Here is a 16,634-nt window from a genome sequence, read left to right as displayed (position 1 = left end):
GTAAGAAGCAGTACTCTGATATAATCAGCAGTGAATTCTCATTTACAGAGTACACACCTGTATGTAAGAAGCAGTACTCTGATATAATCAGCATTGACTTTTCATTTGCAGTCAGGGTGCACACATGTATGTAAGAATCAGTAATCTGATATAATCAGCAGTGACTTCCCATTTGCAGTCAGTGTACACACCTGTATGTAGGAAGCAGTACTCTGATATAATCAGCAGTGACTTCTCATTTGCTGTCTGAGTACAAACCTGTATGTAAGGAGCAGTACTCTGATATAATCAGCAGTAACTTCTCATTTACAGGCATGGCACACACATGTATGTAAAAAGCAGTGCTCTGATATAATCAGCAGTGACTTCCCATTTACAATCAGGGGACACACCTGAATGTTAGAAGCAGTACTCTGATATACATAAGTATAGCCCCCATTTTAAAGTTAAGAGCAGCTAAATTATGAATTGATCCAGCTTTTAAATAGATATTTATACATTCTTTTTATGGTCATCCATACACCTTGTTTTAGTATAAGAAGTGAAACTGCTTGAATCATAACATCATAATTTTATATAATTTTATATAATATTTTAAGAGAATTTTAAGATGTAAGAAAAAATCTTTTCTAAAGCATTCCTTCCACTATATGTATATGTAATTTTAACTAATAGCCACTAGAGGGCATTGTTATTTCTTTTTCATTCATCTTTTAGATATAATAAAGTGTTTCAATGTTTTTACTATTGAACATATAATTCCTACACAATTGTATAATAATTTTTTAATATTAATTAAACTGAATGCAAAGTAATCAATGTGTATATAATAAGAAGTTTTAATAGTAATTTCCTTCATTTAAAATACGTTTTAATGTTTTAATTAAGAATTTTATTGATTGACAATTTATTTAATTGATTTATTTGACCAATTAATGTACATATAAAAAGAAAGGTTGGGGCTTAGAGTGTTTATCTGATGAAGTCTGTAACAGGACGAAAACGTATTTGGAGAAGTGCGTTAATGTGATCTTTTTGGATGTGAAGTTTAATTGATTTTAAACTGTGCCAGTTTGCTTTGTGTGCGTTTTGGAATTCTGTGCAATAAACCTGTGATGAGCCAAAAACTTTTCCTGGACTTCCATACTATCGTGGTTTTTGGAGTTGAGTGGCGCTTCTTTCCTTTACTGGTTCTGAGTTTCTGTTTTGCGCTATGGAAATACAGGAAGTCCCTGTAAACACGCAACAGGAAGACCTTGGGCTGACACGTAAGCTGGTCGGACAGCTTACTGAGCTGATTAATCTCCTTACACCGGTGGCCTCTTCTTTACTAGCTGTGCAAAATTCTAACATCGGAAATGTTGTTTCTGGGACCGAAGGGTCGTACAGCAAGAAGAGGAAAACCACAGAAGCAACAGTTAACGAATCGTTAGGTGGGTGTAAAGGTACTGGTTCAGTGGAGACCGATGAAGCCAGTAGTTTTAATGCAGCAGACACCCCTTGCCTGTTAAAGGAAGCCAGTCGAGGGGAAATTACATCTGTCAAACCGAAAGATAAGCGTGCTAACCAAGGGCATGGCACAGACAAAAATAAAGGTACTGGTACTCCCTTTAAGGATCTGAATTGTTGGTTAAAACGACAAATAACCTTTGATAAAAAAGAGAACTGTAATGCTGTTAACAACAATGACTTTACATATAAAGACAATATTAACAGCTTATATAAACTAATGAGTAAATACAGAGCATTAAATGTGGAAAATACATATCTTAGAGAATGTATAACTAAGGAAATAGTACCTAAAGGCCTACGTTTTTATAAGTATCCTAACAGTGTGATTAATGGGTCTAATTTTCATTTAGAATTGTTAGAATTATTTAATAGAAGTGGGCTTGAAATGTTAAAATTGATGGTTAAAGAAAATAACCGGGTACAGGAAGAACTGTTAATTGAAATAGAAACACTGGACAAAGCCATTACTAATGACCTGTTATTTACCATAGAAGAAGAGAAAGCAAAATATTTCAGTATGAGAAAGGAAATAGACAGAAATATAGATGATTTAGTTCAAAGAAAACACAAAAAGATGGAACGAGATATGAATGAATACAAGTGTAACACTTGTTACCCCAACCCACACTTTAGAAATAGAGTAAGAGGTAGTACTGACAAAGTTAGCAACATGGATGTCAGGGAATCGATTGATAATTTAGAGACACATGAAGAAAATTTTTTAAATGAAGAAGAGTATCCTCCCCTTAGGAGGTCAGAAAGAATTTTTAATAAATATGGAGAAAGGGAAGGAAATTTTTGGAGAGGGGGGAGAAGAGGGAGGGGGAGGGGGAATTATTATTGAACCCCCAGGTTACCCCACACACCCTCCTCCCCCATATGAGTAATATCACTAACGAAGGAAACAAATGGACTTTTAACTATTTTAATATTTATAATTTTAGCTCCATTCAATTAGAAGAAGGACATTTTAGTTTACTTTCCAAAGGTTTAAAATTTATTCCATTCACCAAAGGAAATGTTGTGAAAACCCTGTCGGATCTAAAAATATTTTTAAGGAAAGTCAATTTTAAAACCCTGTTTCATAACCAAGGAAAGGAGATTGAACCTTCTTTAAGACGAAAATCCACCTTCAACCCACCCCTACACCCCCAATTAAGGAATTTTGAAAAATTATTAGAGAAAGAAATTAGGAAAGTTGAATTTAAAAGGGTTTCATATGACAACAACCTAAACCAAAAAGAAAAAGACATTTTGAATAGCTTAAAGGCGGATAGAAATATAAGAGTTATGAAGCCAGGCAAAGGGGGAGGCATTGTCATTATGGAAAGTATTGAATATGATTCCAGAATGTATAAAATATTGTGGGACGAGAACAAATATGAGCCTGTGTCAAAAAATGAGATAAATATTGCATACCATAGAATTGACAGGAATTTGTATGATATGATGGTAGAAGGACTAATTGACTTAGAAACTTACAATTTTTTAAAAGTAGAAAAGCCTAAGGTTCCTGCCATCTTTGGGATCCCTAAAACACATAAAAATGAATGTGATCCTCCTTTGAGACCAATAGTAGCAGCTAATGGTTCTAAAACTAATTCTTTAGCCAAGTTTGTAGACATTAAAACTAAAAACATTTGGCTACAAAAAGTACATATTTTAAAGGACTCATGGGATCTGTTACATACCATTGGAGATACGATTATAACTGAGGAGCTCATTTTTGTAACTATAGATGTAATAGACCTTTTTCCATCCATCCCACATGGGGAAGGCCTAGACATGTTTGAGGAAGTAATATTTGAAAACGGGAATATAAGTCATAATGACAAGATAGTAAGTAAATGGTTAATGGAGATGATTTTGTACAACAATTTTTTATTTTTTAATGGGGGATTTTTTAGACAGATTCAAGGAGTGGCAATGGGGGCGGCATGCGCCCCCACATATGCAAACTTGGTTTTATCAAAATGGGAGGAAAAATTTGTGTTGGAAAGTGAATACAAACCATTCATGACAGTTTACCGTAGGTTTTTGGATGACATAATTATATTTTGGAATGGGGAAGAAGACAAACTTAAGGATTTTTTAGCATATTTGAATAATACTTGTAGTTTTTTGCAGTTCACTTATAAAGTGACACATAATTTGGTGCAATATTTGGACTTAGAAATATACAAGGAACAAGGACATTTAGAAACCAAAATATACAGAAAAGCCACTTACTGTAATTCTTTTCTCCATTTTGATAGTGCCCACCCTATACGTGTAAAAAAGAACATAATAAAAGGGCAGTTTGTGAGAGGAAGTAGAATGACCAGCAAGAATCAGGACTTCCTCGTAGAATGTGATTTATTGGAGAGTATGTTCCTAGAAAGGGGCTATCCAACTAATTTTATCAAAGAAATTAGAAAAGAGGTTTCTTTAGGAAGAGAAGGCAGATTTGCTCCCATTATTAAAAAAGAAAAAGTAACTGATAATTTAAGCGGATTGAGGAAAGAAAACAAACAAGAAAATTTTGACCTAGCATTAATTCTAGAATACAATACAATTAATAGTAAAATAAGAAGGATTTTTAACAAGGAATGGGATAGGTTTATAGAATTAACAGAACTAGACCTAGGAATTTACAGTGTTCCCAAGGTAGTTTTTAAAAATTCCTTAACTATAAAAAATTTACTAGAAAATAAACACACCATGGGTCCACAAGATAGAAGGAGAAAGGGCACCTACAAGTGTGGTAGGTGTGCACAATGTGCAAATATTTCTAATACCAATACTATTTACATCAATAGTAGAAATAAGATCATAACTAATGACAAGTACTTCTATAACTGTGATTCCACAGGTTTAGTATACCTAAGTATGTGCAATATATGTCAATCCTTTTATGTAGGGAAAACTGAGAGGAAATTAAAAAGAAGAATATTCGAGCATCTAAATGATATAAAGAATTGTAAAGAAACGAATGCCCTATATAAGCACAGTAGAATGTGTGAGAAATCTAGTTTTAGTTTTACGGTTTTAGAACATACAGAAAAAGACATAAGAGGAGGGCACTGGGAAGAAAGGCTAGAATACCGTGAGTTGTGGTGGCAAATGTCACTAGAAGCAAACAAAGCCCCAGGCTTAAATGAATACATAAGTATAGCCCCCATTTTAAAGTTAAGAGCAGCTAAATTATGAATTGATCCAGCTTTTAAATAGATATTTATACATTCTTTTTATGGTCATCCATACACCTTGTTTTAGTATAAGAAGTGAAACTGCTTGAATCATAACATCATAATTTTATATAATTTTATATAATATTTTAAGAGAATTTTAAGATGTAAGAAAAAATCTTTTCTAAAGCACTCCTTCCACTATATATATATGTAATTTTAACTAATAGCCACTAGAGGGCATTGTTATTTCTTTTTCATTCATCTTTTAGATATAATAAAGTGTCTCAATGTTTTTACTATTGAACATCTAATTCCTACACAATTGTATAATAACTTTTTAATATTAATTAAACTGAATGCAAAGTAATCAATGTGTATATAATAAGAAGTTTTAATAGTAATTTCCTTCATTTAAAATAGGTTTTAATGTTTTAATTAAGAATTTTATTGATTGACAATTTATTTAATTGATTTATTTGACCAATTAATGTATATATAAAAAGAAAGGTTGGGGCTTAGAGTGTTTATCTGATGAAGTCTGTAACAGGACGAAAACGTATTTGGAGAAGTGCGTTAATGCGATCTTTTTGGATGTGAAGTTTAATTGATTTTAAACTGTGCCAGTTTGCTTTGTGTGCGTTTTGGAATTCTGTGCAATAAACCTGTGTTGAGCCAAAAACTTTTCCTGGACTTCCATACTATCGTGGTTTTTGGAGTTGAGTGGCGCTTCTTTCCTTTACTGGTTCTGAGTACTCTGATATAATTACCAGTGACTTCTCATTTACAGTCAGAGTACACACCTGTATGTAAGAAGCTGTGCTCTGATATAATCAGTAGTGACTTCTCATTTGCAGTCAGAGTACACACCTGTATTTAAGAAGGAGTACTTTGATATAATCAGCAGTGACTTCTCATTTACAGTCAGGGTACACTCCTGTATGTAAGAAGCAGTACTGTGATATAATCAACAGTGACTTCTCATTTACAGACATGGTACACACTGGTATGTAAGAAGCAGTTCTCTAATATAATCAGCAGTGACTTCTCATTTGCAGTCAGGGTACACACCTGTATGCAAGAAGCAGTACTCTGATATAATCAGCCGTGATTTCCTATTTCCTGTCAGGGAATATGCCTCTGTGTAAGAAGCAGTACTGTCCTATAATCAGCAGTGACTTCTCATTTACAGACATGGTACACACCTGTATGTAAGAAGCAGTACTCTGATATAATCAGCAGTGACTTTTCATTTGCAGTCAGGGTACACACCTGCATGTAAGAAGCAGTACTTTGATATAATCAGCAGTGACTTCTCATTTACAGGCACGTAACACACATGTATGTAAGAAGCAGTTCTTTGATATAATCAGCAGTGACTTCTCATTTGCAGTCAGGGTACACACCTGCATGTAAGAAGCAGTACTTTGATATAATCAGCAGTGACTTCTCATTTACAGTCAGGGTACACACCTGTATGTAAGAAGCAGTACTGTGATATAATCAACAGTGACTTCTCATTTACAGACATGGAACACACCTGTATGTACAAAGCAGTACTCTGATATAATCAGCAGTGACTTCTCATTTGCAGTCAGGGTACACACCTGCATGTAAGAAGCAGTACTCTGATATAATCAGCAGTGACTTCTCATTTACAGGCATGGTACACACCTATTTGTAAGAATCAGTACTCTGATGTAATTAGGAGTGACATCTTTTTTACAAGCACAGTACACACCTGTATGTAAGAAGCAGTACTCTGACATAATCAGCACTGACTTCTCATTTACAGTCAGGGTACACACCTGTATATAAGAAACAGTAATGTCATAGAATCAGCAGTGACTTCTCATTTACAGGCATGTTACACACATGTATGTAAGAAGCAGTACTTTGATATAATCAGCAGTGACTTCTCATTTACAGGCACGTTACACACATGTATGTAAGAAGCAGTACTTTGATATAATCAGCAGTGACTTCTCATTTACAGGCACGTTACACACCTGTATGTAAGAAGCAGTACTCTTGATATAATCTGCAGTGACTTCTCATTTACAGGTAGGTAACACAAGTACATGTAAGAAGCAGTGCTCACATGTAATCAGCGGTGACTTCTCATTTACAGGCAGGGTACACACGTGCATGTAAAAAGCAGTAATCAGATATTATCAGTGGCGTCTTCTAATTTACAGTTAGCCACACACCTCAATGTAAGAAGTTGAGCTTCACTGTAATTCACATCTCTCATTTGCAGGCTGGGGATACACCTGACTATAGGAAACAGTGCTTGGATATATTCCACAGTGACTTCTCATTTGCAGGTAGGACACAGACCTACATAAAAAAGCTATGATCAGATATAAACAGCAATGACTTTTCATTTACAGGTAGATTACATACTTAAATGTAGGAATAAGCGCTCAGATATAATCCACAGTGACTTCTCATTTAACCGCGAGCCACACACCTGAATTTATGAAGCAGTACTATGATATAATCAGTAGTGACTTCTCATTTACAGGCACGGTACACACCTGTATGTAAGTAGCAGTGCTCTGATATAATCAGCAGTGACTTCCCATTTACTCTCATGGTACACACCTGTATGTAAGAAGCAGTTCTTTGATATAATCAGCAGTGACTTCTCATTTACAGGCATGGTACACACCTGTATGTAAGAAGCAGTACTCTTATATAATCAGCAGTAACTTCTCATTTGCAGTCAAGGTACACACCTGAATGTAAGAAGAAGTACTCTGACATAATCATTAGTGACTTCTCATTTACAGTCATGGTATACACCTGTATGTAAGAAGCAGTACTCGGATATAATCAGCAGTGACTTCTAGTTTATAGTCCGGGTACACACCTGTATGTAAGAAGCAGTACTCTGATATAATCAGCAGTGACTTCTCATTTAGAAGCACGGTACACACCTGTATGTAAGAAGCAGTAATCATATATAATCAGCAGTAACTTTTTATTTACAGTCAGAGCACACACCTTTATGTAGAAAGCAGTACCCTGATATACTTCTCATTTACAGGTAGGTAACACAAGTACATGTAAGAAGCAGTGCTCACATGTAATCAGCAGTGACTTCTCAGTTGCACGCAGGGTACACAGCTGTATATTGGAAGCAGTACTCTGATATACTCAGCAGTGACTTCCCATATACAGTTAGGGTACACACCTGTATGTAAGAAGCAGTACTCTGATGTAATCAGCAGTGACTTCTCATTTACAGAGTACACACCTGTATGTAAGAAGCAGTTCTTAGATATAATCAGCAGTGACTTCTCATTTACAGGCACGGTACACACCTGTATGCAAGAAACAGTACTCTGATATAATCAGCAGTGACTTCTTATTTACAGTCTGAGTACACACCTGTATATAAGAAGCAGTACTCTGATATAATCAGCATTGACTTTTCATTTGCAGTCAGGGAGCACACATGTATGTAAGAAGCAGTACTCTGATATAATCAGCAGTGACTTCCCATTTGCAGTCAAGGTACACACCTGTATGTAAGAAGCAGTAATCTGATATAATCAGCAGTGACTTCCCATTTGCAGTCAGTGTACACACCTGTATGTAGGAAGCAGTACTCTGATATAATCAGCAGTGATTTCCCATTTACAATCAGGGGACACACCTGTATGTAAGAAGCAATGCTCTGATATAATCAGCAGTGACTTCTCATTTATATGCAGGGTACACACCTGAATGTAAGAAGCAGTACTCTGATACAATCAGCAGTGACTTCTCATTTGCAGTCAGGGTACACACCTGTATGTAAGAAGCAGTGCTCTGATATAATAGTCAGGGTAAACACCTGAATGTAAGAAGCCGTATTCTGATATAATCAGCAGTGACTTCCCTTTCACAGTCAGGGTACACACCTGAATGTAAGAAGCAGTACCGGATATAATCAGCAGTGACTTCTCATTTACAGTCAGGGTACACACCTGTATGTAAGAAGCAGTACTCTGATATAATCAGTAGTGACTTCTCATTTTACCACAAGCCACACACCTAAATATAAGAAGTTGAGCTTGACTGTAATTCACATCTCTCATTTGCAGGCTGGGGATACCCCTGACTATAGGAAACAGTGCTTGGATATAATCCACAGTGACTTTTCATTTGCAGGTACGACACAGACCTACATAAAAAAAGCTGTGATCAGATATAATCAGCAATGACTTTTCATTTACAGGTTGGTAACACGCCTACATCTAAGAAGCATTGCTTAGATATAATACGCAGTGTTTTCTCATTTACAGACAGAACATACACCTACATGTAAGAAGCAGTGCTCACATGTAATCAGCAGTGACTTCTCATTTACAGTCAGGGTGCACACCTGAATGTAAGAAGCAGTACTCTAATATAATCACCAGTGACTTCACATTTGCAGTCAGGGTACTCACCTGTATGTAAGAAGGAGTTCTAAGATATAATCAGCAGTGACTTCCTGTTTCCAGTCAAGGAACACGCCTCTGTGTAAGAAGCACTACTCTGCTACAATCAGCAGTGACTTCTCATTTACAGTCAGGGTACACACCTGTATGTAAGAAGCAGTACTCTGATATAATCAGCAGTGACTTCTCCTTTACAGTCAGGGTACACACCTGTATGTAAGAAGCAGTACTGTCATATAATCAGCAGTGACTTCTCATTTACAGTCAGGGTACACACCTGTTTGTAAGAAGCAGTACTCTGATATAAATCAGCAGTGACTTCTCATTTGCAGTCATGGTACACACCTGTACATAAGAAACAGTTCTCTGATATAATCAGCAGTGACTTCTCATTTACAGTCAGGGTACACACCTGTATGTAAGAAGCAGTACTCTGATATAATCAGCAGTGACTTCTCATTTACAGTCAGGGTACACACCTGTATGTAAGAAGCAGTACTCTGATATAATCAGCAGTGACTTCTCATTTACAGTCAGGGTACACACCTGTATGTAAGAAGCAGTACTCTGATATAATCAGCAGTGACTTCTCATTTGCAGTCAGGGTACACACCTGTATGTAAGAAGCAGTACTCTGATATAATCAGCAGTGACTTCTCATTTACAGTCAGGGTACACACCTGTATGTAAGAAGCAGTACTCTGATATAATCAGCAGTGACTCATTTACAGTCAGGGTACACACCTGTATGTAAGAAGCAGTACTCTGATTTAATCAGCAGTGACTTCTCATTTAGGCATGGTACGCACATGTATGTAAGAAGCAGGCTCTGATATAATCAGCAGTGACTTCTCATTTACAGTCAGAGTACACACCTGTATGTAAGAAGCAGTGTTCTGATATAATCAGCAGTGGCTTCTCATTTGCAGTCATGGTTCACACCTGTGTGTAAGAAGCAGTGCTCTGATATAATCTACAGTGACTTCTCATTTACAGGCAGGGTGCACACCTAAATGTAAGAAGTTGAGCTTGAATATAATTCACATCTTTCATTTGCAGGCTGGGGATACACCTGACTATAGGAAACGGTGCTTAGATATAATCCACCGTGACTTCTCACTTGCAGGTAGGACACAGATCTACATAAAAAAAGCTGTGATCAAATATAATCAGCAATGACATTTCATTTACAGGTAGATTACACACTTAAATGTAGGAATTACACACTTAAATGTAGGAATAATTTATCAGATATAATCCACAGTGACTTCTCATTTAACTGCAAGCCACATACCTGAATATAAGAAGCAGTACTCTGATATAATCAACAGTGACTTCTCATTTATAGTCAGAGTACACACCTGTATGTAAGAAGCAGTAGTCTGATATAATCAGCAGTGACTTCTCATTTACATGCATGGTACACATCTGAATTTAAGAAGCAGTACTCTGATATAATCAGCAGTGACTTCTCATTTGCTGTCAAGGTACACACCTGTATGTAAGAAGCAGTACTCTGATGTAATCAGCCGTTACTTCTCATTTACAATCAGGGTACACACCTGTATGTAAGATGCAATACTCTGATATAATCAGTAGTGACTTCTCATTTGCAGTCAGGGTACACACCTGAATGTAAGAAGCAGTACTCTGATATAATCAGCAGTGACTTCCCATTTACAGTCAGGGTACACACCTGAATGTAAGAAGCAGGACTGTGATATAATCAGTAGTGACTTCTCATTTACAGTCCGGGTACACACCTGTATGTTAGAAGCAGTTCTCTGATATAACCAGTAGTGACTTCTCATTTACAGGCAGTGTACACACCTAAGTGTAAGAAGCAGTGCTCTGATATAATCAGCAGTGACTTCTCATTTACAGTCAGGGTACACACCTGAATGTAAGAAGCAGTAGTCTGATATAATCAGCAGTGACTTCTCATTTACATGCATGGTACACATCTGAATTTAAGAAGCAGTACTCTGATATAACAAGCAGTGACTTCTCATTTGCTGTCAAGGTACACACCTGTATGTAAGAAGCAGTACTCTGGTTTACTCAGTAATGACTTCTCATTTACAGACACGGTACACACCTGTATGTCTGAAGCAGTGCTCTGATATAATCAGCAGTGACTTCCCGTTTACAGTCAGGGTACCCACCTGTATGTAAGAAGCAGTAATCAGATGTAATCAGGAGTGACTTCTCATTTACAGGCACTGTACACACCTGTATGTAAGAAGCAGTGCTCTGATATAATCAGTAGTCACTTCTCATTTGCAGTCAGGGTACACACCTGTATGTAAGAAGCAGTACTCTGATATAATCAGCAGTGACTTCCCATTTACAGGCACGTTACACACCTGTATGTAAGAAGCACTACTCTGATATAATCAGCATTCACTTCTCATTTACAGTCAGGGTACACACCTGTATGTAAGAAGCAGTGCTCTCATATAATCAGCAGTGACTTTTTATTGACAGTCAGGGTACACACCTGTGTGTGAGAAGCAGTGCTCTGATATAATCAGCAGTGAGTTCTCATTTGCAGCAGGTTGCACACCTGTATGGAAGAAGCAGTAATCAGATATAGTCAGCAGTGACTTCTCATTTACAGTCAGGGTACACACCTGTATGTAAGAAGCAGTACTCTGATATAATCAGTAGTGACTTCTCATTTACAGACATGGTACGCACATGTGTGTAAGAAGCAGTTCTCTGATATAATCAGCAGTGACTTCTCATTTGCAGTCAGGGTACACAACTGTATGTAAGAAGCAGTAATCACATGGTATCAGCAGCGACTTCACATTTACAGTTAGCCACACACCTAAATGTAAGAAGTTGAGCTTGAATATAATTCACATCTCTCATTTGCAGGCTGGGGATACACCTGACTATAGGAAATATAATCCACAGTAACTTTTTATTTGCAGGTAGTGTTCACAGACCTACATAAAAAAAGCTGTGATCAGATATAATCAGCAATGACTTTTCATTTACAGGTAGATTACACACTTAAGTGTAGGAATAAGTGCTCAGATATAATCCACAATGACTTCTCATTTAACCGCAAGCCAAACACCTGAATGTAAGAAGCAGTACTCTGGTATAATCAGCAGTGACTTCTCATTTACAGTCAGGGTACACACCTGTATGTAAGAAGCAGTACTGTGATATAATCAGCAGTGACTTCTCATTTGCAGTCAGGGTACACACCTGTATCTATGAAGCAGTACTCTGATATAGTCAGCAGTTCTCATTTTCAGGTAGTTAACACACTTACATGTAAGAAGCAGTGCTTACATGTAATCAGCAGTGACTTCCCATTTACAGTCAGGGTGCACACCTGTATGTAAGAAGCAGTGCTCTGAGATAATCAGCAGTGACTTCTATTTTATAGTCAGGGTGAACACCTCTATGTAAGAAGTAGTACTGTGATATAATCAGCAGTGAATTCTCATTTGCAGTCAGGGTACACACCTGTATGTAAGAAGCAGTACTCTGATATAATCAATAGTGACTTCTCGTTTAGCCGCAAGCCACACACCTAAATGTAAGAAGTTCATTTCCAACCTCACCAGACTGTCTCAGCCTTACTATCCAGTTGGTTTCTTTCATCAGAAACAATGCTTAGAGGAAAGAAACCAGCTGGATAGTAAGGCTGAGAGCTGATAAAGGCTATGGCCTCAATGAGAGAGCCTCTATCAAACCTATTTTGAGATCTAGTAGTTTGGTTGTTTCACATTATCCTTATGAATACACTGAGGGGGTGTCTAGCCCTTTTTCACCTTTGTCGTATATATAGATTTGTGATATTATATGTGATCAGGGCAACACAATAATGTTTTAATGCAGATGTGAGGTTGGAAATGAACGCAGCTTTGGTTATTAGATAGGATGAGATATATTGAGTTTGTGCTCATGTCTCCCTTTTGACTCCATGAAATTTATGGATAGTGAAATATGTACATTTATGTTCTGTTTAGAAATTGTTTTGTAAGATGTATATATCCTTTGATTGTTCTGAAATTTTACATTTATTTTTATATATATAGGTAGAATGGATAATATGTGAGCTGATTTATTCTGAATGTTTTAGGTAGAATAGCTTTAATTTTGAATGTATGTTCAATAACAACATGAGTAGTGTCTCATTTAAGGTTTTGATTATGCACTGTTATATCTGTTATAATGACAGTTTTTAGTGTCAATGTTCAGGGATAAAGTATGTATATTTATTGTTTTATATTGTGTTATCTGGCAGCAGGTAGAAAATGAAGTTGTTTCCCTTTAAATGGTTAAGTGAAGGGCTCGCCCTTGACTGTTGCAGTATTTAAAGAGTGCAACTGCAGCATTTGAGTTTCTAAGGTCTGAGGAAGCAGTACTTGAAAGTGCTAACCTGTTGGATTTATGTGAATAAAAGATCTTTGCTTTTATACATTCTTTGAGTATTCTGGATAATTCAAGTGAGCCTGGTTGCCTCATACGTGGTGCTGTTGTTGGACTGACCAAGGATTTGTTTAAGCAATAACTGGTGACGTGGTTTGGTATATTGCAGATTTACCCACAGTTGGTGTGGTGTGATCACGACGGCGAAGTCCGAGTGATTAATAAGAAGCCAACCGTGGATAAACTTTCAATATACCACAACCAGTTGCTATTATACAGTGACATTATTTTAGAAAAAAAATACTTACTTTTCTTAAATAATGTATTTGTATAATGGTGCAGTACTGTTCTTCCATGCTGGTGGTATACTGCTTCCTTTTGTTGATGTACTGTGCATGCATATGGGACTTGCATTCCCACGCATACCCAGTACATCAATGCTTTGAAACGGAAGCAACAGAGAAAAGAAAGTCTGTTTGTTGTTTATTTATTCATTTATTTTTTAATTTTAAAAAAAAAGTTTTAGACACCTTATATCAACGTAAAAAAGTTCGGGCGACCGGACTTTTTCCATAGGTATATTGTGGGATTTACAACAGGCACACTGGCCAATCAGCGTGCACAATTTGGAATATTAATGGGGTGGGTCATTGTATATTAGATGTTGTACTGTCACAGTCTTCCTAAGTCTCAAGACATATTTGTCTCTGGTGGGGAGTAAAGCTTTTTCCTTTTCCTCATGTTTTGAAAAACTTCTCCAGAGTTTAGAAAAAGGAGAATGGATTATAGAAATTATTGATTTTGGAGTTCTTCAGTAGTTTATCACCATCATCCAAGTCTATATCATCTTCACAATCAGTGGACCTCTCAGCTTCGTCATCATCAAAGTGTAAATCATCCTCTGAGTTAATTGACCTGTCACTGTCATAACTCTTACTAACCTATTCAGACATGCATTTTGGAGCAGTGTGCTCATTTTCAACAGTAAATTTAGCATCATGGTGGTTTGTCATCAACAAAAACATTTTGGATATCTGGCTATGTATCGAACGACACACCTACACTAACCATTTCTGTGGGACACTCAGATATTCCATCTTCTTTCTCCTTCTTGCCCGCAACAACACAGAGTGAGACATTGTTATGTTTTAAGCTTGAAGAATCTGACATATCTAGTTCTGAGTGTTCTTTGCCATGGGCATTGGTAATTTGTGGCCCATCTTTTTCAGTCATGCTTTCTGCACTAATGTTACTGAATGGCAGGGGCATTGAACTACACAATGTCACAGCTTGTTGATGTGGCCTTTTCACCTACTGTGCAGCTGTGTGGATATCTGTATTTGAATTCTTTGTTGATGTAGAATGGGTGCTGTTTATCACAAACTCTAAAAATGTCTTTGGACAACAAACCAGTGACTGCATACAACTGTAGTTCTACAGTGATCTCTGAATCAGAATCATGTAACGCCCTGTGCAAATGTGTTGGAAAAAATAGAAATAATATTCTTAATGGAAGCCCAATGCCTAACTGGCTTGTCAGTTCAGAGCTAGTTACAACCACACAGAGTGCAGTAGGTCCTGTGCTGAATTTCCATACACGAGTAAATGCTTTTCCTGTCATGTTTCAGAGGCTAAAACAATGCAAGATAGAGGATGTTTCTGAGCTTATTACTTTCTCATAATCAATAAAAAAAACTCATGCGAGGGTGGCAAACACTTAGTCCTGGCTATATCTAAACATGGCTTAATTCAGTGGTTTGGTAAGTATGCCGTTTTCTAACAAGAAGACAAAGGTATAACCCTGCCTAATGTTAGTAACAGGAACCTGCACTGTTGCCACAGTGTTACGTCCACACTATCTGACAGTTGCTGCAGTTGTAGCATGCTGTCTCCCAAACAGACCACTAGCTGAGTTGTCCTGAATAGATTTTTATTTTATTCACATTTTCTTCCTGTATATTGTTTGAGATGTTTTCTATATGTGATCTAAAGATTTCATTGTAGATGTGAAATCTGTTGATGTCATCAAATTGTTAATAGAAGCTTATGCAGCAGTTATGATTCACTCCCTGTCTGAATATGCCGACCAGGTAATATTCTGTGGTTTATTCTTTCACATTTTCAATTCTCCCAGCCCTTTGATGGATAGTTAGAATTAGAATGGTGGACCAATTTGTTTTATAGACCAAGTCACTATGTGCCGTGGTGTGGCTCACATAGGACTGTTTTGTCATATCATAATATGCTGGTATCTGTTCTCTATGCACAGACCTGCTGCAGGGCCTTCTCTCAAAGATTTGCTGTGATAAATTCTAACAAACTTTCTTTGACATGTCTGATAGTAAAAACGTTTAAGTTTCTTTCATTGCAGATATTTTGTTGTTATAGACATGCTACCTGTTTAAAATTAAGAAGCTTGGATGAATGGTTCAGTGATCTGTCTTTTTTTTGTTTTGTTTTGTTTGTTTTTGCAGACTTTTCAGGAAAATGATGCTGATTGTTTGGCTATAGTCTTTAAAAACAAATGTGTCTGTTAACAATGAATCTACAATTGTAGGAAGGCACACATGCAGGCATGTTTGTGACTGTAAATTTATGTTAAACATGATTTAAAAACTAGATTAGCAGAAAGATAACCATCAGAACTGACACAATAGCATGGTATGTACTAATGCAGCAAAAATGGTTTTCGTAGATATTTCTAGATTGCAGTCTAATTATCAACTGGTAGTAATAACATATTACTTCATTGTGCATGGGACAGTATGGGCATGTTCTGAGATATGGCCTCAATCTGCCTTTTTTGCTTTGCAGTTCAAAGGAACACCCACTACATGATGATCTTTGACACGTTCATCATTCTGGTTTGTTTGTCATCCCTAATTCTCTGTACTCGTTCTGTGGTAAATGGAATAAGGCTGCAATACGTAAGTTCTGCACACATTTTTGGATAAACATGTAAATGTGTAACTGTGCATAGACCTAAGCAAATTGTTTTTTCTTTCTCTCCATTAGGCTACAGTATTAGTCATGGGTCAAAGTTCAAATTGCATTTTGTTTTATGACAGGCAGAAAAAATGAATCTTTACAGTAAGAGAATACAGATGTGAAATAATACAAAAGGTTG

At 36.7% G+C, this 16,634-nt stretch overlaps 2 protein-coding genes across 3 annotated transcripts in view; both read left to right on the top strand.

Moving 5' to 3' along the window:
- LOC122813614 (mucolipin-2-like) overlaps window positions 1–16,634 on the top strand; it is a 1,348,087-nt gene that overhangs the window by 113,960 nt on the left and 1,217,493 nt on the right. The gene's annotated exons all lie outside the window — the stretch shown is intronic.
- The window catches only part of MCOLN3 (mucolipin TRP cation channel 3), a 1,554,854-nt gene that overhangs the window by 1,215,201 nt on the left and 323,019 nt on the right, over window positions 1–16,634 (top strand). Inside the window, exon 9 of the mRNA XM_044086032.1 lies at window positions 16,322–16,434. Coding sequence (XP_043941967.1) covers window positions 16,322–16,434 — 113 coding nt within the window. The remainder of the gene's footprint in view (window positions 1–16,321; window positions 16,435–16,634) is intronic.

The sequence above is a fragment of the Protopterus annectens genome, chromosome 10.part0 (assembly GCF_019279795.1).
Source record: "Protopterus annectens isolate FY-2018-M chromosome 10.part0, PAN1.0, whole genome shotgun sequence".
Lineage (NCBI taxonomy): Eukaryota > Metazoa > Chordata > Ceratodontiformes > Protopteridae > Protopterus > Protopterus annectens.
Note: the sequence above shows the minus strand (reverse complement) of the source record. Positions and strands in the feature narration are given on the sequence as shown.